The sequence below is a fragment of the Manacus vitellinus genome, unplaced genomic scaffold, assembly GCF_001715985.3.
Source record: "Manacus vitellinus isolate BGI_N305 unplaced genomic scaffold, ASM171598v3 scaffold_20_pilon, whole genome shotgun sequence".
Lineage (NCBI taxonomy): Eukaryota > Metazoa > Chordata > Aves > Passeriformes > Pipridae > Manacus > Manacus vitellinus.
The window spans coordinates 9,937,400-9,963,147 of NW_021939471.1; the positions used below are offsets into that span (position 1 = coordinate 9,937,400).

Genomic DNA, 25,748 nt, shown 5'->3' on the forward strand with positions numbered 1-25,748 from the left:
TCTGGGATTCACAGGTTGTTTCTAATTAACAGTCCTTGATTAGAAAGCAAAATTCAGCTTTGACTGAGCAGTCAATGCTTTAAGACTTTCAGGTATTTTGGTTTAAGATCACTATGGAGATTTACACATGCAAACAGATTTCCTGCCTGTCTATCCCCGTGAGTCGCATTCTCATTTTTATCCTGTAGTAACTAAGGGAGTCTGAGAACAGGAATTCTGTGCTGTGGCACTACTTCAAAGTGCATGCCAAAGATTTATGATAGACTGTCATAAATCTCAAATGGAAGAGCAAGGAATGAAATGCAGCTTCCAAGTAATTCTTACGCCCTTATTGATTTTGGAGTGGGCAAGAGCTGACCTACATTCAGTACTGCATCAAAGAAATCCCTAGGCCAGAATAGTCTGTCTCCTAGAAAGCACTCTATTGCTCTGGTTGGCCAGTACCCTGGCCACTTCATTAGCCTGGCCAGTACAAGTTTCTAACAGCAGCATTTCTGGTTCACAGAAACAACAAAACCATCAAGTAATAAAACTCTGTTATATACAGAAAAGAACCACACATTGGCCCATTTAAGCAAGCAAGAGCCAGGCCACTGCTCCTGCTGCTCTGACTTTTTAGGTGGGCAGGTGGCACAGTTTGTGAAAACAGGCTCCAGAGCAAACCAGTGCCTTAATGAGGGGCAAAACAAGGACACTAAATGGCTTGCATGACAATTTGTGTGCTTACATTTTGAGGGCACAGCTATGACACCTAGAAAGTGCTCTTTCCATCAATCTGCAACACCTGGAATAGTACAGTGATAGTTAAAGAAAAAGGTCAATTCCATGTGCCATTCTGCTATCAGTTCCTAATACTCTCAATCTGGGACAATCTGGGATCAACCATAGACCTAATACTGTCTTAAAAATGCTCTCCAGCAGTAGAAAAGCCACACAAAGCAGTTCAAAAATTGCTGTTTGAGTCTAAATGCTACAATGAAACCAGTGAAAGGTAGGTGAGACCCATCTACCTCAGCTACTTATAACCAAACATCAATCTCCCAGAGTTCCGTGGTAGGCTTTTATTACATGTTCTGGTATGCAGAACAGCAGCAGATCTAAAATGAGAATCATTCAGAATCAATGGGTTGGGATTAATCTGTCCTCCTGTCCAGTGCAAGCACTGCCACAGTAATAAACAGAAATCTGATAACTTCATACTGTCAGCACAAAATGAAACTATGACCTTGACCTGTGCAACAGCATCCAGTAATTTTTTCATAACTTCAACATACCATACTACACGGCTATGATCTAATAAGAATCTAAAAGTAATTAACTGGAATTTTTGAAAACTGAAGCCTTAATCAAATATGTATTCTTATCAGGGTTGCAAGCCAGCAATAAATTGGGACATTTAAAAAACTGGGATCCAATCCAATCCGTGATCTGATCAGGGTTCAATGGTTATAATAAATTGGGAGTATTAAAACTGGGATCACATCCAACACTTTATTTTGTCTAAACCACAGGACCTAGCTGTGCTGCAAAGTCAGGAATACTCAATGAACAGATATACCATGTTGGATTAACCCTTAATAAATAATGATGCACAAGCTCAGGAGTCCCAAAAACATGTGGTTTAGCACAGAGCTTAATGGTGAGAATAGCAATTACCAGCATTTATCAGAGATCAATATGAACTATAAACAGCCATAATAATGCTTTCAGACTTGGCAAGTGGAATACACAGGAACAAAAGCTACATGGTGTTGGTAACAATGTGTGCATGTATGAGTGTGCTCCAAGATGTACTATGCATTTTAAAAAAATCATACTTTGATTTTTGCAACAGTCTGAATTTCAACTTTTGATTCAAATCAATTTGGCTTTTCTACCATACTGCCATGCATGCAGCTATTGTTTTCATTTTGATTTCCAGTAACATACAAATTGTTTGTAAATAAATATAACGAAACAAATGCTGATGGAAGGGGAATGAAGTTTCACTCCCAACTAGTCTCTCCTATATAAGTGGACTCTAAATATTTTTATTTCTGTAAGATGCATTCCCTTCGTGCAGAGATCTTGCAGCTGCAAAATTAAACCTCTGTTTCCCAAATATCAAAAACATATGTATTGATTTTTTAACTATGGGAACAGGTAACAAGCATCAGAGCTGATAAGACAAGAGAGAAATCCTCTTCAATTGCTGGAAGGTTTCTGAAAAGTAAAGGAAATTCAGTCTTCAATATAAAAACTGAAACCATTTATTTTTTCCCAAATTTGAGATATCCTGTAACTTTGGTATTCAGTTCAGACATTCAGAAAGCAAGGGCCAGAAGTTCCTTCTGTTTCTCTAAAACTGTACTCAAACCTTAATACTATTAAAAAAATTCCTCAATTAATTCCAATGAGGACTAAAAAAACAAGACTGTTTTAACCAAACAACATACTACTCCCACAAAAAAAGTGCAGAGGATTATATTTTACATAGGTTGCCTCCTTATTAACCGACTGTCATGCTACTTTTAAAAATCATACCATTTTCAACAAGGTATTTAATTTTGTAGGTTTTATTCTAATGTCAAGAAAGTGTTCAATTCTACTGGAAGAGAGACTTAGGGTCTTAGTAGGAATATTCCAGTTAAAATAATACTAAACAAACAGGAAAACATAGTTTTCTTTCAATTGATAGACACATTATTTGCATCTAACAGGCAAACAAATTATTATGTGTAAAACTCAAGCATCTAATATATTTATCCAGTTTGTTTTACAATGATTTTCAAGTATTAGAAAATCAAACTACAACCCCAAATGAGTGGGGAAAAGATGGAAGAAGGGATGAAGAGAAACCTTTTTGAGGGAAGAGACAAGACCTCTTTCAGTATTGAATAATGTAGCAAACATCTTGTTGTTAAAATGACAAATTCTGAGTAATTTACACAGAACACACTAAAAATACAGATTTGAGTCAGCTTGATCAAAATAACCTTCAGATATAGCATTTGCTTTTTCCTTTTATGGGCAGATTCTCGACCTTTGGAGCACATGCTTTATTACAGCCAAACTCTTTGAAGCATGAACAAAATGATGAGTTTATTTAAAATAGGGCCTCAGTCCAATGACGCATGTGACTTGTGTCAGGAAGGACAAAACACTGCCTCAGAAACTGCATAACCAGTTAAGTCAATACTCCTGACCCATCGCAAACTTCAGTCTTTTTCCAGTCAAGTCTCAGTGACATTGCATTGCTGTGGCACAACGAAAACTAAGGGAGGTAGAGGGAGAAGAAGAAAATAATTTAGAGGAGGTGCCAAACTCATATTCAACTGGACACAGATAAGGCTATTACTAAAGAAGGAATGCCTACCATCCTAAGTTCCTCTTCACCACCTGAAGCTTGCAGAAGTAGCAGTCATATAATAAAGCAGTGGCTTTGAAAAGAAAGGAGGCTTGGGGCTGAGGTCTGGAATGAATTCTTAGCCTGACAGGGACTTTTCAGGAACCTGGACAAGCAACTGCACTGCCTGCATGTCAGATTCCCACCCACAGGGTACTTTTTTTTCCCTGCCGGATTTTCTCTTTTCCACCTCAACTGTAAGTGCTCAGGGTCAGGCCCAAGCTTCCCTAACAGCAATGAACACAACGAGACCTTGATCTTGGTGGGGATTGCTAGGGAATATAAGCAGTAAAAAAAATAATGATGTCAGCATTTCAGTGCAGGATGTGGAGCTGCTTCAGAGAACTGCGTCTACAAGACAGCACAGAGAGTTGTACTGAAAACAGAGACTAGGACAATGTGGAATGGAAATAGAAATTACTAGGCTAGCAAAATACTAAATTTATTTTCACTTTTTGAGGTTAAAATCTGAAACTTGGCAGCCCATAAAAGGAGTTCCCAGGCAAGTTTATGCTGAGGACCAAAGTTGCAAGCAAGTCCAATCCTTTTGGGAATCATCTGCACGACAGAGTGAGCACTCTGTCTGCATACGCCTACTAGCTCTAACACATTCTGGATGTGCCAGACTTGTTGCACATGCACTGTTCAATTTCTTCTCTGTGCAAGCAGGAAATCCAACCTGTTCCAAGCATGATGGACTCACACTCATGCAGCACACCTACGTAAGATCTGATGTTTCCTGTCAGAGCCAGAGTCCCTGAGTTTGTACTGCACGGCCAGCCCATAATTGTGTGGTGAACACATTTGACATTTCTGCACGTCTAAACCTTGTCAAGATTTCTGGAAGAAGGCTGCAGCCTTTACAGAAAGCCTGTCTCTGAAATTTTGTGAAGTATTATTGTGCCTATCCAACACCAATCAAAAAACTCTGCAAAACTGTAAGAGACGGCCTACTCCTGTAAACTGAATATGCACTTCCTACTGAAAAATATTTCTCAGCTGAGAGCTTGGAACAGTTTTCTGCTTTTTGGAGAGCTGCCAAGCATATACTGCATGCAAAACGAACATCCAAAACCATGTGAGTTCCACAGCTGCTAAGATGCTGAAAAGTATTTGATCATTAATCCTGTCACACCCAGTCCAAAAATCAACTACTCCAAACTCTCCCACTAGTGTCCAAAATGGACAACATGGTCTGTGAAAAAAAAAAAAAAAGGTCAGATGAAAAAGTATAGTATCATTCAGTATGACAGATCCTAAAATACACAGGCAGTCAGCATTTAAGAAAACTGTTTGGGCAAAAAGCCTGACTTTAAGACTGTAATAATTGGATTGAGGAACTGAACAAGAATTTATACAGCTAATCTTGGAAAAGTAAAATTAGGTGTGTGTTAATTCTAGAAAGGTTAAGCGTTAGAAAAGCAATTTCTATTTTGTTCAAGTTGTTAAATACAGGATTTGATCACAGGTATCAGGGGACAAAACTTTCTACATTTCTGTAGACTGTTCTACTATTACGCCTCCAGTAGTTTTAACATACGCTCATTTCAGTCTCAACGAGAACAGATTTGAAAATATGACTGTATTCTACTAAGCTTCAGTGAAGCTTAGTTTCATAAATATGAGACCAAGTATGCAGGATTGCAGCTAGTGAAGTCATAGAAACAGATGATCTATGGTATGGATGTGCCACAGGATTTTCTTTGCCAATATGTGCATTAAAATCTTGGACTTGAATTATAGAATTACTAAATTACAGAATTACTAAATATTGGGACAGAGCTATAAAACTTGTCTTATTGAGCATCATCACTAGATGAACAGTCAACAGCTAAGCAAAAGGACCGAATTACCTTCAAGTCAGGTAATGTTTCCTTAGTGATTTTAATCAATTTTACAAACAGTTCTTACCCACACATGAGAAGTAACTCCTTTATATAATTTCCTAATATAATAATAATAATAATAATAATAATAATAATAATAATAATATAATAATAATATAATAATAATAATAATAATAATAGTAATTTCCTCTGATAATAAAATCTCTTCTGTTTTATGATCAACTCAAGAAGGGTTCAATCATCAGCCTGTAAGTAGTCTTATGTGAGCAAACATACAGAGCTATGCTCTTGCTTGTTTTTACAGCATGTGTTGCATTCCTTTGAGGATAACAGAGAAAATTTCTTCACTCTTCTTCTGTTTTTCTTTCTTTTTTTTTAATATTTTTAAATTTTTTAAAATTTTATTTTGTTTTTGTGGCTTTTTGTTTTTTTCTTTTTCTTTTTTATTTTTAAATTTGAATCCTCCAAACATATAAGATGTATTACCTGATATTATCTGATATAAAAGGGTGATATTTCTATTCCTGTGCCTTACAGAAGAAGAATCAAATAAGTGAGTTAAAAATATCATCTTGTTCATCCACTTCTCAACACACCTGCTGTTCTCCATTTCAGTCACAAACTCTTCCAGGTCAAAACTTAAATCATTACTAGAGAAACCAGAATGATGAAGACATTGAGCTGCCAGTTTCTAATGCAGCCGTACCAAGTTACTGTCAATCAGTGACTGTAATTAAAAAAAAAGCATGCAATGCTAAAAAAATATTAAGAACAATTATCTTGTGTCCAATTGGAACATTAGACCCCTAGACAGAAGGGTTCATTCCTTGCAGCCTGCCAACATTTTAGTAAATGACACTGGCCCTTTAACAGATGGGATACATGCTTCTTAGCTTGCCAGGATCCTAATAAAAGACACTGGCTTCTTTAAAATGAAGGACACATACCTCTCAAATTGCCAGTATCCAAATTGGGAGTCAGCAGTTTAAAATAAAGGCACTCATCAATCTGGCAAAATCAAGGACACGGCACAGAAATTTTAAAACAAATGGTACAAAGTTTCTCCTGACACTACTTAACTTAGATGAACTAAATACTTAAAACACTGGCTAAGCATATCCAGTAACAGCACTACAGCAACTAGATACCTCACTAGCTTTTAAAGTAGAAAAATAGTAAAAATTAACAGCAGACTTCAAGGTTGCCTGGACTTGACTGCCAGCAGGCACGGTCTGGAACATCTCCAGCCAGGCTGGCTGGCTGTTACTTCAGGCAATCACTTGCTCTGAAGTTTTTCACTCAATGAACAAAGATGCTGCTGCCATTTACTCACCTTTCACGTTCATCTTTCATTTTCTCCAGCTCCTCCTCTTTAAGCATGCCTTGCTTTGTATTCCCCTTCTGATCTGCTTTCCCACTTCTATCTTCTTTTTTCTTTCCAAATCTGTTAAAGATATCAAGGAAGGAGTCACGAGGAAATAACTACTAGAAGAAAAACCAGTACTCATCTAAACCACAGAAATTTTACGACAATAAAAACACTGGGGTTTTATCTTAGTCACTCATAAATTTCCCACATTGCAAAATAAATTATCAATATTACCTGGGCCATATGCAAGAGAAAGGACTGATTACAATTGATTTGGACCGTGTACTTTTGAAAGCAATTGCTTGAAACAAAGTTGAAAAGTCCCACCAACCCTGAAATGCAAGGCATTGCAGGGCTGGAATATTAATATGGCACATATTAAAGTGGCTGAAGGTTCTTTTTGCCACAGGACAAAGTTTCTGAAAGTAATCTGCAGTGGCTGTGGTGTCAGCAGCCAGACTGGACCACATGTTCTGCTCTTAACAGTAACTACTGGCTCTCATTCATGATTGACCATAATTTCTGGATTTGTTCTTTGCTTAAATTCAGAAAGAATAAAATCTATGTTCCAAGAGTACAAAACGAGACAGTTCCTAATAGCTCTTTTTTAAACTTCTAGGGTTTTCTTTCTGCCTAGTAATATACTATCATGTAATATTTATGCTGTGAAAGTCCTCCAGAGGCCCCAGTGGGCTCAGGGCTTCCACTGTTGTTTTATACACTGTACAAATATGCATAACAAGTCTGCTTTACATGGCCTACAAGGGGTGGCTGAACTGGGGAGCTGCATTTAATTTCTGATGAAGTTAGATAAAATACTGGGGTCAAATATGCTCATTAAGTATAGACCAAAAGGTATATAAAGCTTCCCTCCTCTCCCCCAATTTGAAATTCTCAGTTCCACAAGTAAGTAAATGATCAGTCTGTCTTCCCCTGCAAATTAATGTATCCTTGCATGCATGACAATAATGTAAAGAAAAGTAATTATTTTTAAATTAAAAATACTATATTGCAAACTAATTACTTTGACTCAAAACTGCAAACTCCTCTGTGAAACTCTGAAGCATTTCCTTGGTGATTTTTTTTTTTATTTTTCATGTCAGCCCAAACTGCCTCAAGTGGAATAGCTGAACTACTGTGCATATACTTAAGCTGTAAATCATTGACTTCAGGTTTCTCCGCTGATGAAAGCAGAAATTTTGCAAATACCAAGTCAGGCTCATAAGCTAAGGATCCGAATTTTTTGTGAATTTAATTAATAATTCTGAGCTTGTGGTCAAACAAAGTTATCGGGAACTCTGCAGTAGGTCTCCCAGACAATATGAACTTGGAATGATGGCTGCAAGAGACAGACATGTAGCATGTGGTGCTAATAAAAAGGGCAAATACTACAGGTACATGAGATGCTTTATCATAGTTCTGTCATGGACTGTGCTGGGGAGCAGAAAGAGTCCTATCAGTGCATTGTTTTCTCTTTTTTCCTATGTGTAGCAATGAAGATAGATGGTGTCTTGTACTCTTTGAGGGATCCTTGGCTCAAAACATACATACATCTCATCTACAAACAATCTTCAGTTCTTTTTTTATGGTCCCTACTCCTTTTGGTGCTTCCAGAAATACAGCACATACTTTCCACACTTTTGCTTTTCCTGAGTGTAGAGCAGCACACCAATTTCCCTGCTACTTTCTGAGTTCCAGTGGTTCCAAGAGACTGTGGAGTCACAAACCCCATCAGAAGGTGGTGGCGGCAGTGAAGGCAGCAGACAGGAGACACAAGAGAGAGAGGCTGTACATATAGAGTGAGAAGGGCTTATAGATATGAAGTGACCCAGGTAAAAAGAAAAGCTAGATAAAACTGCATGTATGGTTCTCTACAGAGATGCCAGGCAGCCAAACAACAAGTCACCTGGGGATGAGCACCAGCAGCCTGCTCCGGGAACACCCCTCCTTTCTGACTCTTGCACAGGCAGGGAAGGTCTCATGGCAGTTTTCTCTAGAGGCTGAATTAGCACTTGCATCTTGGTCATAGTCCAACTCTGGTACTTTGTTTATATTCCGGCTGCCTGGTTTTCTCCCAGAGTTTCAATTATGGGCTTGTGGAGTCTCATATTCGACTGTAGCATGTATTGATTTTGAAAACATTATTCTTGGGCATTTTGTATTGCTGCAGGGAGCTGAAGTTGGATATGTTGCATACTCGAGAGAAATGTAAAAAAATCCCAAAAAATCTTCAGCATACATCCTTTTCAAGTCTAGATATTATTTCTTGCTTACTAGGGAAATACATTTTAAATAAAATGAAGTGACAATTTTGATTGCAATAATTGTCAGCATGACAGTTTTCTGCAAAAACATTGCTGTTTGCTGGTAGAGCTGCTCTTGCCATAAAATTGGCATGTTCCGGTGTAATTATAAACTGGGAATAGTGAGTTAGTCTTGATGAAAACAACTTTTGTTGTTGTGCTGCATCAAAAACAGCGTGGGCAGCAGGTTGAGGGAGGTGATTTTGCCCCTCTGCACTTGTGGGACCCCATCTTGAGTACTGCATACAGCTCTGGGGTCCTCCAACATATGAAGGACATGGACCTGTTGGAGTGAGTCCAGAGTTGGGACACAAAGATGATCAGAGGGCTGGAGCACCATTCCTACCAAGACAGACTGAGAGAGCTGGGGTTGTTCAGCCTGGAGAAGGCTCCAGGGGAGACCTTATAGCACGTTCCAGTACCTAAAGGGGGCCTACAAGAGAGCTAGGGAGGGACTTTTCACAAGGGCAAGGAGTGATAGGATAAGGATAAATGTCTTTAAAGTGAAAGAGGGTAGGTTTAGACTAGATATTAGGACGAAATTCCTCACTGTGAGGGTGGTAAGACACTGGTGCAAGTGTTCAAAACCAGAGCGGATGGGGCCCTGAGCAACCTGGTCAAGTGGAAGGTGTCCCTGCAAATGTCAGGGGGGTTGGAACTGGGTGATCTTTAAGGTCCCTTCCAACCCAAACCATTATATCATTCTACCACTGGTTTTTTTGCTAATTTTGGCTTCAGATAGGATTTGAGCAGGCTTACAAGATTTGACCTGTTATACTAAATATGCAGCACATTGCTCACAGCTAGGGAAATATTCAGATGTGGGGTTTTTTTGGCCTCTTTTTGCACAATGCTATACCATAAAAATCCATTCTATTTATTATTGTTTTTCATTCCATTCTCTTACTGTTATGTTTTTCAGTTCAACAAACTCTTGCACAAACATTAGAAAATAAAAGCAGCAAAAAGTTTAACACTGTTAAGAAAAGTGATACAATGCAGACAACCTTAAGCAACAAAGAGCCCAGTATCATCTCTGCCTGAATTTATACACCCTGTCCTAAAATTTATGGCCTGCTCACTGATGCATTCTAATTACCATGGACTTCCAGTGATAAAATTAACTTCCACTCATGGTAATTTTGCATGGGTTTGTGCACTACAGGCTTACTGGTTCTCTACTGCCTATAGGAACAACAACAACAAAAAAAGTAGTAAGATTACTTGCTGCCCAACTAGGTGTGATCATGTTGTCACTGATACTGGAGTGAGGCCCTACACTGATTTCAACAGGGACAGAATAAAATCTCTTGTTGAAATTATACTATGGAATAAATCAAATCCATATTAAAATTCTACGAAAACTGAATGGCTTTAGGATTTGAAATTTCCAATTCTCCAGGCAACAAATAATTGAACTGTGGTAAAATCTGCCTTCTGTATTAATACTGTTGTCAGCAGAATAAAAACATTAATGAAAAAATGTACACGAATTTTTAAAATGTCTGTTTTGCTATACTGTGCAGTCAAACTCCTTGAACTTAGTTACTGATGGATTTATTACTCTGAAGACCTTATATAGAAAATGGAGAAATATAACTAGAAGACCCTAAAAACAAATGGATCAGCAGTATCCTCTCATTCTATATGCATCTATAATCAGTTTATGTCAAATGAAACCACTGGTAATCGTAATGACAGTAAGGAATTAAATCCATGTCTTCCCAGGTTGAGTGACTGCACCAGCTCTCTGATTATCTACAGTAAATGCCTGGGAAGTACTGTTAAAGATGTTACAGCCCTATTAACCTTAGTATAATTTTCAGTTGGAAAAGTTAATATTCCACCTACTCAGAGCATAGTCCTCCTGTAAATAAAGCATAAAGGGATTTTCTTTATGTGATCAGACCTTTGAGCACTTCATCCTTATGGGAAATGCCCATATGTGACTGTTGAAAACAGGCTGTGCAAAAGTGAGGCATTATCCTGTTTCTATTAATTTCAAAAGGTGCCCTGCAAACAACTAAAATTTTTCCCCTTAGAAACATTAAGGGAATAAAGTATCTGAATACCAAAGATATGTTGTCTTCCTGCAGTATTTATAGCCATTCCACTGGCTATAGTATTAAAGCATTTGCATGTTTCTTTCCAAGGATTCTAAGAGATAAAAATGAAAACAAACCTACTATAGACCTGCTCTGTTATACTTGGGATAAATGTCTTGCATGCAAGACCTAAAACTGTGGTCATGGCAACACTTCGTTTCTGTGTGGAGCCGGGGCCTTCCAGATCTCAAATGTGTTGATATTTGCTTCAAGGATTAAAAAGCAGGCAGGTCTATAAAGTATCAGACTTCTAAGAAGGAGAAACATCTGGAGGGTGGAATCCCTAAGCAGCTTGCTGACTAAATTCAGTCATTTGGATTTCTTAGCCAATTCAGTTACCCCAGATCAGGAGGTGCCACTGCAGCTAAAGGGTGCATAATGAAAGTACAAACATCTGTGGGAAATTAATTCAAGAGAGCCTATGACACAGTCAAGCAAGATACAAAGCCTAACACTGTCATAAAATCTTTACATCTCCAGAAATTATCTGTAAAAAACCAGAGTGATCTGTAAAGTACATATAAGAAAAGCTCTGACTCTTAGTCATTTCACAGCAAAATGGAGGAAAATGCTGAGATTATTAAAGCATGTCCCTTATGAAAGACTAGAAATAACCCTTAAAATTAAATTTAAATGTGAGTAAGAATGAATGAGTGAGAAAGAAAGATAAAGATACTAATAAGGTATGATTTTCAGGTCCACACAGGGACTATAAAAAGCTTATTAACTGCCACTACTACCGTGTGTTTTAAGTTATTTTATCACTCAGCTTTTATGGTAGAAGAAATACTCTAGAAGCAGCGCTGTGCTTTGATTAATCACATTCATACATACACTTTTACAGAGTATTAAACATTGCTGTAAAGATCCTTAGTGAGTCAGACTTGTTGGTGATTACAGGCCAGGCTCATTTTACATTTATGTTAATAGCAGCATTAATGAAATACATCTTTCACATTTTAGTGCCTCTCTAAATACCTAAAAGGTTTGTTACTAAATGTTTACTTAATGGACAGAAGTATGCCACTGAGTATTACGCCAGTGGGACCAAGAATTTTGCAATGGCTGAAAAAGCTACAGAAAGAAAAGAACATGTTCTAGTAAAACAGGTTTGACAATTTGAGAACGGGCAATAATCTTCAAATCTTCACCAATATCCCAGAAGATGAAAGTACCTCTGTGACATGAGTTAAACTTATGGTAAAAGGACAGCCGGGAGGGGTAAGCATCTCTTTTCCTTGCCCCTCTGTCAGGCCCATGCTTCCAGTGAGTGGATCCCATTCCCTCTGTGGAGGATTTAGCTTCAGAAACATCGAGATGTCACCTCCCGTCTAGTGTGCAAGACCTATTGCAGCAAGACCTCCCCATGACAAAGCCTTGCCCGGGAGCAGGTTTCGAAACTGCTTCGGCAGGGTGAGAGCAAAGCCCTGATAAGATGATGAAGACTGCTGGAGCTCATTCCCAGGGCAGCACCAAGGGGAGAGCAGCAAAAGCAACAGCTTCTTGCAGCAAAAAACAGGGAAGCTTAGGCACCTTTAGCCACCTTCAAAATATTTTGGGAGATAATCACCATTATCAGAGTAAAACTGATTATGATCAGCAGGAAAAGAAGTTATGCAAAAATTGCAAATATAAAGAAATCCACCTTATTATGCTCTTCTTATGTCAAAATAAAGCAAACAAGTGCTATTTTTAAATTTCTTTTTAATTATTTTTTTATTTACTGTATCAGACTGCTAGAGCTAGAATAAAATGACTGAACTTCCAGAACCAGCCTAATGGGAGTAAAACTTATCTTTCTAAAACTCTGATTAAACAAAACCTCCCCCCACCCGTTCATTTCTTTGATGCCCAAATTAGCATCTTTTCTGCAGCATGTTGAATTAATTAGTACAGTGACAAAGAATTAGTCCAGATAAGATCAAAGCTGAAACCATATTTATCTGGAATTTGAAATTAAGAGCAGAGAGTATTAACCCTCAGCACTTCAAGGAGCTTTCCACATGGCATACTTCGTAAGCCTTCCATGAGTTCATTCAAAATAAATCAACAGTGCAATTTTTTTCCCCACTGAAGTTTTGCTAAAAGGAAAATAAATTTGCCATGAAGTCTGCTACAATGTGGAAGTGCCTTTAATGCAGACCCTGTACATGCTACTCATTATGTAACTCGTAGGCATCAGTAGAACAAAGCAAACAAAGCTGAGAAAAGACAGTTAATCACATTTGTATTAATGCTTGGATCATCACATTGTTCAGAGTTTTAAGGGCTAATGAAAGAATTCCCAGCATTGAATCTGAGAAGCTGCTTGCTGTAACACCTCACAGGTAAATAATCCATAATCTTCAGTGGAGAGGGTCACACATAGAAATGAAATGTCAAACAGAAGCCCTAAATTACATAGAGAAGTTTACTCTGAGAGTATCAACCATATGGACAGCAATAAAGGAAAATCTTCATTGCTGGTATCATTGCCTCGGATATTATCTGTGTTTCAGTATCAGATAAAAAACTGGAGGCTGTTTGCCATGTGAAATACAAGAGGTCGACCTTCTGCCTAGAAATTTTTGCAGAGCAGAGGCAGTCTAAATAATTACCCCAAAATCTTCTTACCCATCTTCCGAAAGCCTTTGAGCCCCCTAACCTTATTTTTTAAATGTAAAACTTGCTCTTAATTTAGATAGAAGTATATATATACTACACATATACTATAACTCATTCTGGTAATTAGGTACTAGGAGATTCTTACCAGTGGGGCAGTCCCATTCAGCTGTACCATATATCAAATCTTACTTCTGCAGTATATAAAATGACCAAAGACAACCCCCAAGGAACGTGATGGAATCCTAGGACTTGGGGCACCTGAGTTAGAAGTGGTTGCTGCAAAACAATGAAGTCCATCCACTGAACCAATGGAATGGAATAACTCTCATCAACTAATATGTAAATATAGACAATAGAAGGCAGATGTCAAGAGTCATCCTTTATACTTCAAGAAACTTATTTTTAGACAACATGCTGAGGTAGTCTGAGTGTTGAAGCATTTATAAATTATTATCTATTATTATCTGACCAGGAAAATCATGATGTTGAATGGCAGCTGTGCATCTATTTCCATGAAATGATGTTTTAATCATCCAATGACCATGTTGCTAGTCTTTTTGGTCACCAGGACAAGAATTCTGCATCCCACATCACACCCCACACGACAAAAAAAAATCTGCAGTAAATGACGACAGCTGTGATTTACAGCTTGATCAAAAGGAGGAAAAAAAAATCAATTTATGGTCTGTCCAATGCAACAAGCCCTGCCTGTTTGTCCACCAGACTGTGGAATTACCCTCCAACCAAGTAAGAAATTATTCCCATATATTCTTATTTGTCCCTACATTCATACAGCATCAGTCATTTTCCCCTCTTGGTTCCACCTTACAAGCAAGTAATTTTTTTCTGAAGCGAATACTAATTCTGTTTCAGACAGTGCAGAGAAACATTGCTATACCTATTCTGTATGGAGTTTGCAAATGCCAACCTGCCAAGCCCAGAGGAACATGACAATCACACCCATGGCTTGGGCATGGCAACTCCATACTCAAAGCAAAGGAAAAGGACCAGATGATTAAGCCCTTGACTGCTTTCTTAATTTCTATTTTGTAGTAACCCATTTTCTCAACTCTTCACAAAAAGAGAATAAAAGAAAGAGAGAAGTAGGCAGTTAGGTCAGTTACTAATTTTTCTGGAAATTTGTTATTCTCTGTCAGGCAGGAAAAAAAATAAATGCAGTTTCTGACTGAGAACCACTTGAAGGTGGTCTTTCAGGGAAAAGACCAACTGAAAGGAGCTAAAACGTAGCTCTTTGAGATCCAAACATGACAAGAACAGGCTGCTGAGTTTCTTCTTCTCTGTTTCATGTTTTCTCCTATGCTGTGTGTCTCTTTCCCCTATTACTAGCCACATGAACCCAGAACTCACTAAAGTATCAACTACATATATATGTAGTATATGTTTTTATTATGCATGTTTATCAGGGGAAGGACTTTTCATTTTTCTTATAACTCTCATGGTATTTGGTGCTTTTCTTAGTATTTCAGCTACTGATGAGTCTCCACTCGCACTACAAAACTTCTTGCTCAGCCCTCTTGGCTATGGAAAAACAATATAAAACTGTGACATTATCAGAACTGCGGATACAAAACTCATGAGGCAAATTAAATATACGACATTTGCAAAACAAAACTGAAAACCTGCTACATTTGCACTCAGAGCCATGATATTTCGAGGTGTCAGACTTGCTAATCATCTCACCACTGCAGTGCTCACCTTCTTAACCAAATCACGTGCCTTCCTCCCCTTACATGCCACAGTGGGGATTTGTTGGAGCTTATCTGACTTTCATGAAGTGAAACTGCACATTGCAGGTTCCAACGAGATCTCCAAGGAAAAACATGACCCTTGAAAAATAGCAGGAATAGAGAGGACTCCTCTCCCCATGTTTTAAATTAGACAACACCCCAGACTTCATGAAGGCTCCATTCTCTATGGAATGTAGTGACTCTAACGAGCAGTTAATGTTGAGTGTATTTCATCACATCCATTCTAAAATGAAGAAACTGAGCCAGGAGGAGTAAAAATTACTTGCCCAGTTTAAAAGATCCTATTCTCTCTGTCTACTGATCACTTCAGAGTTATGATTACATTATCACTGCATATCTACCTGCCTCATTTTCCAACCAGATTGCTATGATGCTTTTTCTTTTTCCCCTTGACTATGTCCCCCGTATCTCCTTGAAGTTCTCATTAATTTCCTTTTTCTCCCCTAACACACTCTCCTCCTCCTTGCTCCACACTCCTTTCTTATGCCCTACTCCTGCACTGCTACAAAAATACCTCTTCCTGGAGATTTCTACTGGAGACTGCACAAAAGGAATGTCTTGGGCACAAGCACTCTTGCCTCTGAGGAGCAATGTGCAGCAAAGACATGCAGAGATCTCCACAGTAGCTGAGCTACCAAAATGGTCTCGACTCTTTCTCAGTGGGAGGCATTAGCCTGTGTTTGAGCTCAAGCTCAGAGAACTTGAAAAACTCTGCTCTAAGAGACAGTTCATAGAGGAGAGATGTTTTCGAAGGGAAACTTATAAGAGGGAGAGGGTTGGCTCTTAAATAGGAAAGGGAGATTGTAAAGGTAAAGAAAAGACCTATGATGACTTGCTTTTAGGTTTCACAATGGACTTCTAAAGTTAAAGCATCACAAATTCCACCTCTCTGCCTCTACTATAGCTGGCATTTTTACAAAGCAGTAACATTCAAAACAATGCCAAAGTAAGAGATTTACATATATACTGTATTTTGAAAGATGTGTTTTGGCATAACAAATAATAGATGTTTGTGCATTTTTAAACTGTCAAAATCAGTTCTTCTGATAAATAATACCTTCCCTCCCTGGCCTTGGCTATTGTACATTACTAATTAGACATAGTAGTTTGTGGTTAACATCCTTCCCTACAGATTTATTATTAGCTTCTATATTCTTTTCAGTAGAATTGTGCTAATGGTAAGGTCTGCTGGAGGCCAACTGCATGAAGCCACTGGGAGGAGAAATCTGTTTGCCTGTCAAAACAGTGGCTATCAATTAGAACTGTAAATGTGATTCCTTTAAGTGTCTTGGATGGTAGCAGAGAATTCCAGTGATGGATTAGGGGGATGAATCACTTTCATATTGAAATAAAGGAAGCTTTCAAACAAACAGCTATCTGCATGAAACAAATTCACCACTATTTTTGAGCAAGACTAGCAGAACCCGTTTGACCTGCCAAAATTCCCCTCTGCTATTTTCCCAGAAATCGCAGATTTTCAGCACTTTATGTGGCATACTGACAAAATTGATACTAGATTATTTTGTGGTTTTTCTTAGGAAAACTTTGCTTAGGATAGCTACAGCAACAGAAGAAAAAACAATGATGTTGCTGAAAGACACGATCCATAAAAAAGAACCAGTGAGACGATGCAATTCCACTGTTCACTGATTCGGGATGCAGTCTTGGCACACAGATAGCAATTTCCCCTTTGATACAAGCACCCAGCTCTCATTAGCATCACTAAGAGTTGTATGGACACACTGATGGGAATATGTTCCCCTGTGTTTCACAGGAAATTAACACCCCTCACTTGGGGACTGAAGGAGGCACTGTCTGTCACTCTCAGGCATCCTCTCTGCCAGTTAATTAAGCAAAAACCTCTGCCACAACTCTCAAGAGGAAGCTCTTCCCTCTTCTCCTCGGTACAGCAAACCTGACACAAAGCAAAATGTCAGGAGCAGGAGCTTGGAAATGGTGATGTTCAGGGAAGACGAACTTCAGCCTGCATTTGCCAAGCTATTCTGCCATTAGATTTTTGGGGATTTTGAAAATAGTTATTAGAAATCAAACTGATTAGTTATAGCTGAGTTTAAGCTTTAAGAAAGATTTAAGAAAGTATTTTCATCTCTCATACATTGTGGCTTTTGGTTACTGGTTATTTTCAGCAGGAGTAATTCTAGATGGCACATATAAAAACCAGTCAGCAAGACTGCTAACCCTCCAGGACTGCTATTTTCATGCCAAAAGAGTGACTAACCAATACAGGAAAAAGCAAAGGGCTCAATGACATTCACAAAACATGGCTCTGGTAGCTGAAGGACAATGGTTCAGGATGGGGAAGGTTTCATCTAGTCATTAAAAAACAGACTCATCAGGCTGAGAAACTAAACTGAAGGTATTAAAAATTTTCCTCAGTGCCACTTTATAAATAAAGAATAAATATCAGAACTAAGTCACTGAAAGTTTCAATTACATGAACTACACAGCTCTGTCATATCTTTTTGCAAAAGTATTGCTCATGAACTATGAGCTAGCAAATGTCTTTGTCAGGTTTCAGTGAAAACCTGGCAATCACTCCTGTTTCTTGAACCTTAAAAGAAGTAATTCTGGTGCAATCAGATAAAGAAATACATTTTACTGGACAAAGTCAGAGAAAATCATTAGAATAACGTTTAAAACCACAAAGTACTTTTACTTTGCTGGCTATTAGAACCACGTAGCTGGAAGTTGCACAAACGCCGTAAACAGCCTAGATTCCCAAAACTTTTTCCTTATTGCCTATTTCTTGCCTTTCACACACTGACTCCCTACCACAGATGTTCATACACAATTTTAAAAATAATTATTTGCTATCGGTGTTTGTATTATCAGCCAGTTAGTTTTTGTGTAACAATGCACAGAAAAATCTATGCTTTCCTGTTCAGATACAGCAAAGCTTTGTTCACCACACAGAGGCTTTGACTTCCTTTCTCATTACCCCCACAGCTCCGTGTCCTAAGGTTATATTCACTCATTCGACTATTTGCAATACCAAACTACTGGTGCTAATTTTACCTAATGACCAAAATGAGCACAGATACCTTAAAAATTCTGAATGTTATCAGTCTTAGCTTAAAGAAGTTAGTCCAAAAAAGACCTGCATTATGAGGGTGATAGAACAAATGTTAAATTCAAAGCCCACATCAGCATAGAAAGCTGAAGAATCCAGATGAAGTCTATCGCTCGTTTCATTAAAACTTTGGTCACAAGAGCTGCCAGTATCACTGCATGAATAAAAACTAAATGGTGTTGATAAAAAACTACTCCAGGGTGTATAGTCAGTCAATGAACTTAATTCTCTTTTGTCTCCAAACTGTGCTTGATACAATCACAATTTTTCTTGAATGTATGAGAGATTAGCCGTCGTCCATCAAATAATTTGTAGAGAAAAACTCTGGCTTACAAGTTACCCATGAATTACTGAAAACAATCAGTATTCATTACAATGAACGTTCTGCTTATTCATCATTAACTGCAACTGATCACATGTACTATTTCTGTTTCTTAAGTTGATAAATCATTGTTTCAAAACTACCTTCACAAGCAGAGGGGAGGAGAAGTCACCCTGCACTTCTTGGAAAACATGTTTTGGCAACGGTCCCAAAAGTTTACTGCATAAAAAACCCCACAACCATATGAACACAAATTTCACCACACGAGTGCTCACAGTTGATGAATTACATTTAGCTGAAAGAATTTAATCTGTAAAACAAACTAGAGACCTGACTGTGAAACAATTTAAGCATCTTCATTTCTATTTCTCTGGCTGTATCCTTGGTCTCCTATCATAGGAAAGAGAGAAAAAGAGCAGCTAATTTATCAACTATATATACCACTCATCATTTGATCTTTCTATATTACTATTTATTTTGATTTATTAGATACAACATTTAAAACAGATTTTTTGTCATGATAATTGAGTTGTCTTTGTAGTCTCATACTATTGTTGTGTATCTAGACAACTGTACCAAAGATGTACAGTTTTAGATGAAGTTGCATTATTAATTTATAGTGCCACGATGTTATTTTGTCATGGTCTTATAACTAAAAAGCCCAGTTGCCTGGTCTCAATTTTGTTTTTCTTCTCATGTGGGCAAAATGAAATCCTTTTACCCCTTTCCCTCCAGTACAACCTTTTCCTGTCATCTTCTGTCTCACTTGTACATGGCTGTTCACTTGTACCACTGTCTCTTTTCCAGCAGCTGCTCAACAGACAAGTATCACAAATATATAAATACAGTCCAGATCCTTGAAAAAAATAATCACAGGATACAGGAATATGAAGCAGAAATCATGGTCAAATCCAAGGTCCTGAATTTCAATAACTGGAAAGCTGTACATCTGAAAAAAACCTTCCCCCAAGTCCACTCACAATAGCTGGAATTAACAACTACATCTTTTGTACTATTAGACACACTTCCTCTAGCAATTAGCTGGCATATTCTCCAAATAAGCAGAGTTGTAAAAGCCAGCTAATGCCCCAGTACTTCTATTGGAAATCTTTAACCAAAATCGCTAGTATTTAAGAGATTGGTTGAAATTTGGTTCCAAATTGGGTACTTTCTTGTTATGCAGAGGACAGTGAGAATTTAATCTTACATAATGTGTCTAGTACTGTTTGAAACAAATGAAAATGAAAAGTAATGACACAAAGATACCTAAAGGTATCTTGCTCAAGAAATATCCAGAAGGTAGAATGGAGAGTCTGAAAAATAAAATGCCTGGACAAGGGAAGAAAGTAAACAATAGGTTTAACTGCACTGAGGTGCAAAATATTTGTTGATTTGAGTATAAAGGAACTCAGATGTGGTATTTAGGCTTAACCAAAAAAGACAAGGAAAACATACACATTGCATGAACAAACAACAAATACCTGTGTGACTTCTGTTGCAGAGAAAGAATGTTGGCAAAAGAAAACACTGGTATTGAGACAGATGCCAAATATCACTAATGTCTCTGCACTAAATATCTTGACCTGCAAGTTAACTACATTTTTTAAAAACATATTTAGTTGACACCACATTCCAGTTTGTCTTACTAGCACGCCTACTAAAAACCAAATATGCACAGAGGCATGAACAACACCCTGCCTGGGAAATCCCTTCTCTGCTTTCCAGTAGTTACTCCCTGAATTTGAGCATGGCCTAGGAGACAAACTCAAGATAAGCTTTCCATGTCCTCATAGTTCCAATCAGAGCACATGCTAAGAAATGTTCATTTTCCTGAGGCAGGGCCAAAGGAGAACGGCCTATTTTATTCTAGCCCATCTTTATAATTCCCCCAGTAGATGCAGTGTTTATCATTTTATAGAACAGCTGCTCAGAACAAATGCAAACACCAAGTTTGTCCTGTGATATTTAAGTTCTCACACCAGAGAAACTCCATGTCTCCTATAAAAAAATGAAGGTATTTCTCAGATGCATTATTTTCCCAAATATCAAACACAGAGAGCAAACTGGTTGAAAATATGAAAAAACTGCAACTTCATCAAGACATAGAAAAGTTCTTCTAAAAGGAAGTCCATTAAGATAAACCAAGAAAGGTCTCTCTTATCATCACTAAACAGTAACTTGAGCTCAGGATTAAACTTAGCCAGATCACTTATGCCACTGATAACCTATTTTTTTGGAACCAATCTGTATCATATTCCTCAATGTTCCAGAAATAAAGCAAACTCTTAGACCCCTTCCCTCCTGAATCATAACCCTATCCAAGAAACAAGTGCATTCCTCCTTTTCTGAACCTTATACCTAATCCCAAATCAGGACCCCAAAATAACTCTAAAATTTGTATTCACAAGATGAAGAATCATCAGTCCCACTTAAATTCCTTTTATTACTGCTCTTCACCATTAGCCTCTGGGCCCTTCAATACCCAGCAAGAAGCTCCATTCTTTGAGTTCTCCTTTCAGACCCAAACTACAATCTATTACCAAAATTGGCTCACCTTTGCCACCTCTAAGCCACGTCACTGCAACATATCTTTGTCCTCACACAGCACCTACAGAAGTCAGCTGGCATAAAATTGAGTTCATTCCTCATTCCTATTCTTGCCTGTGCCCTTCAGGCTCCTGGCAATTATTTCAGGTTGGGAGCATGGTTGTCCACTAGAATGCTTTCCACTTGACACTTGCTCATCATGCTAAGACCAGCTGGGATCCTCCACTTGGAGACTGACTGGTACAATTTCTTACTTGAGAGCCAACATCTGTGAAACATAGTGAACTTGGAGAACTGTCAGGTCCAGACTTCAGACTGCAGTCTGAAGTTGATGTTGAAGTGATGCTCAGAGAAGAATATTTTCTTTAAAATTTTTATTTATATTTTTTGTGTGTGATAAAGGACAGAGGGGGGAGAAAAGTGAGCTGATGTAGATTGATACTAAAGTCAGAAAGCATACAATAATGACTATGAAGGGGTTCAAAGCCTTTCAAAGTTTTACAAGATGAGCTATATAACAAGGTAAGTGTTTTAAAACAGCACTAATTTGAAAAGCACAAGCTATCCTCTTATTTCCTGGAAAGTCATCAAACATTAAGATAGAAAAGAAGGATGAACTCAGTGGGACAGCTCATTGTTAAATAAGAACTAATCTGGCTTCTTTCAAGAATTTGCCATCATGTAAACTGTGTGATCTCTCCACTCTAACAACAAAGCAAAAGTTTAATCCATATGAATAAGTTAATGTATCAATTTCTACGACTCTCTAAAGCTCATTAAAGCCTGCAAAACTAAAAAACCTGACGTTTTCAACAGGCATTTGCCACTGGTGTGAAACATGCTCCTCTCCCCATCCCTTCTTAACTTTGCTTATATAGCATGATTTCCAAAAGCACAAAGTCTGGCCTCCCCAAAGCTAAAGAAACTGTCAGTTCTGTCCTGCTGTCCCCATGTGCTTTTTAAGGTTTTCCAGCAAAGTAAAAATCATTTTTTCCCTGAGGTGTCTTGGAAAAGTGATTATTTCGGCAAGAGTAGCACTTCTGAACTGAAATGGATAGGACCCTATAGCAACAGATTCCTCTGTACTTGGAAGGAAACCCCATCAGCAAAACAGCAAAAAAACCAAGAATGGACGGTGGAAACTTCTTTAGCTGCCTGGATCCTTACAACTCCGACTTTCTTCCGTTTCTGCCTGTCATCCGCATCCAGAACAAATTAAAAGCAAAAAAAGAAAACGCTGTGCACAAGGACAGTCAGCAAGTCTCCTGATCAACTGGAGAATGTGACAGGCCATAGGTTTAGGGGAGAGACAAAGCCTAGCACTCCAGCTGGAACGTGGCAGCAAAGGGGCTGCCAAGGAAGCAGTAGGTTGCAAAGAGAATCCTTCTCACAGAAATTGTTCTTCTGGGCAAAGGCTGGAGGTCTTGAGGTAAAGCCAAGGTTGAGATAACAAGCTGTATTAGCTACTAGGAGATTAACCAATTTTCATCTATGCTGCCTGCATACTGATACACTGTTATCCATATCCCCCCCAGCCCTGCTATCAAAAAAAGTCAGTATTGGAACAAGTGGAACTGAAATCAGAATACATGAGGTTGTTTTGATCTGACATCAACTGTATAGTAGAACTTGTTCTCTGCAATGAGCAAACTGTGCACACCAAAGCTGAAGAAAACTGAATATAATAAATACAGTCAGAACTTTTTTTGGTTCCACCTACTTTTACTTCAAGAAATCCTTAGAACTTTTCATCTGAACTCTTAAACCCACACACACGCAAGACCATGTCTTGTTCAACACCACAATGAAAAAAGATGTTGCAAGGCTGCTGTCCAATTTTCTTTTTCAACATCCCTCTCCTAGCAGAATGTGTTCATAGTGGAAATGTCTCACTCTACTTTTATTCAATGCCAAAAATGCACCAATACAACTCCTGAAGTTCATAATGCTCTGTTTGATAATGATGCAGAGCAGGCAGACTTGACTATATTCCATAAATCTAGCCTAGCAAATATTTTCTCCTGTTACTGACTCACTGATGGTGTAGAATTCTCAAGTGCTGCAGAGAATCAGCTGCAGTTGGATAGAGGGGATCAGCACTAGCCACTGCTCGGGATCTCTCTCTCAATGCTGCGCTAGGAACATATTACTCCCAGTTGTCTCAGATATGATTGTGCTTTGTCACTGACACAATTGCAAAAAAACCCCCATCCAGATCTTTCCCATCCCTATAATCCCTGTATCTCCCCCTTTATATCTTGACTCTGCAGCCAGTAACACTTGTGCGTCTCTCATTATTATTGAAGCATGCATTAAGTACTTGACCTTCCCCTCAAAGGATTCAAATAATCACCTGCCTGACACATCTCTCAAGCCACTCAGCACAGCTCCAGCCAATACATGGCTCAGCACTCCAAAAATCAGGGCTGGCACAGCAGCACTTGCATCAGCATGCACAGGAGAGCAGGGCTGCCAGCCAAGCACGCTGTGGGCTACAGCCAGTGACCAGCACCATTGGCCACCCAACAGCAGAGTACACATAGCACCTTGAACCAAGCAGTACACATGCAGCCAAGCTGCAAATGTGTCCTTTCTCAACTCCCTTCTGAAGCAAAAGTAAACCAACTAGCCCAAAGCAGGTTCTGGGGAGAATACAACTAGAAAGTTACCACTTCCAAGCATCAGAAGTAAACAAAACATCTATTTTTCAAAACACCACTATTATCTCTCAGGTAGTTAGTCCTGCCTAGTATCAGGTACACAGGGAAGGATGGTAAAGACTGACTTAGCAATTTAAAGTGCTACTTCTGCCTGTCTAATTAAGAGACAATTAGTGATCACTAAAGTTATAATCTCCCCTGACCCTCACAGATGGGTCACACACTGTAAGTCAGGAGGAATGGGAAGTGAACTGTGGTGTTCTTCATGGTTGGGAGCTGCTTGCTGGCTGGAGACGCTGCAGGAAGCATCTCCATGACCAGGGCACAGGGCAATGAGCCACCTGGAAACAGAGTACTCGGTGCAGGTAGGCATGTAAATGTTTGCCTACTTAGCTGTAAATGTATTTAAATATGCACATAATCATACTCATATGTAAATACTCCACATTTTGCAGTACACACTTATTTAAATATGTACACACTTAAATCACAGAAACCTAAGTAGGTGTCTAACTTCCCCCATTCTCTCCTCAGTGTGGGCCCAGCGCAGTTCCTTACAAAACAAACTGGAATTTGTAAATTGTCTTCACTGAGCATTAGATTAGGTCTCAGAAGTCCCCAAGGCTCCCTCCTGCACATACACTATCAAAATGCTCTAACAGCTTAATATTTCCAGCGGCCACATATTACAATGATCAGTTCAGACAAGGGAATATCAGGACACAGAAGCCTTGTGAGAAGAGAGGTCTGGGAGCTTCGGGCTGGTGAGAGAGGAGAGATTTCCGCCTGTGCTCCTTTCAGCACGTACTTTTTCATCAGATAAATATAAATAAGTACTACAGCAGTTGTTTAGTGAGCAGCTTAGGGACATATTGTTCCCAGTGTCCTAATTTTCCTGACACAATTGGTAAATTTAGACATCTAATTAACAGTCTGTGCCATTTATCAGGTTACTTGTTGCTGGGGTTTTTTAAGGCCGTCAATTAAGTTTTCCATACCTTTGACATATTCTTCATTTCCAGACTGAATCCTAGGCCTCTCAGAATGATTATGAATGCTTCTAACACATTCCCGTTCTGTTTATTTGGGCTTTACACAGTCCCAGGGAGATGAGCCAGGGTCATCTCTAAAGCTAGTCTCAAAGTGATACTGTAACACCTGCATTTGTGGGATGGAGCAACCCAAGCACGAGAAAGAATGGAAGAAATTACAGTTCATCTCTACAAAGTCAGGTGGGGTACAAGGTCATCCAGTAAGAGCCATATTATAAAACACTTGCATATTTGTTGACATTTTCAAAATTATATTTGCAACTCTCACATTTTAGGCCTTGCTGTTATAGGCTTATGAATGCACATTTTTACCTTTCCTTATTTACTCTCTTTTGTGTCAGTAGCTCTTGCCTCTAACATGTAAAATTTTTCGTAGGAAAATATTTAACCCAGGTGTGACATTATTTAATAAGCCCCTTTCATCACAGAAGGAGAAAATGAAAGTAAGAGAATTCAAATAAAAAGATCTTTTACAAGTTCACTGCCACATGCACATACAAAATTAGCTTGCAATGCTATGAAAGATACACAAGTTTTGTTTGCAAAATGTCTTTGACCAGACTAATGCTGCAGATCTGCCTGAATCCTCTTTACAAGCAGTGTGTTTATTATCACTTAAGAGTAACAATCATATAAAGTATACCCCCTCACTCACTCTCCCCATACAGGTAATGTAAAATGGGTCTCCAATTTT

The 25,748-nt window shown here is 38.5% G+C and overlaps 1 protein-coding gene across 1 annotated transcript in view; it reads right to left on the bottom strand.

Annotated features, from left to right (window-relative positions):
- PARD3B (par-3 family cell polarity regulator beta) overlaps positions 1-25,748 on the bottom strand; it is a 371,837-nt gene that overhangs the window by 90,321 nt on the left and 255,768 nt on the right. The window contains exon 19 of the mRNA XM_018071589.2: positions 6,566-6,676. Coding sequence (XP_017927078.2) covers positions 6,566-6,676 — 111 coding nt within the window. The remainder of the gene's footprint in view (positions 1-6,565; positions 6,677-25,748) is intronic.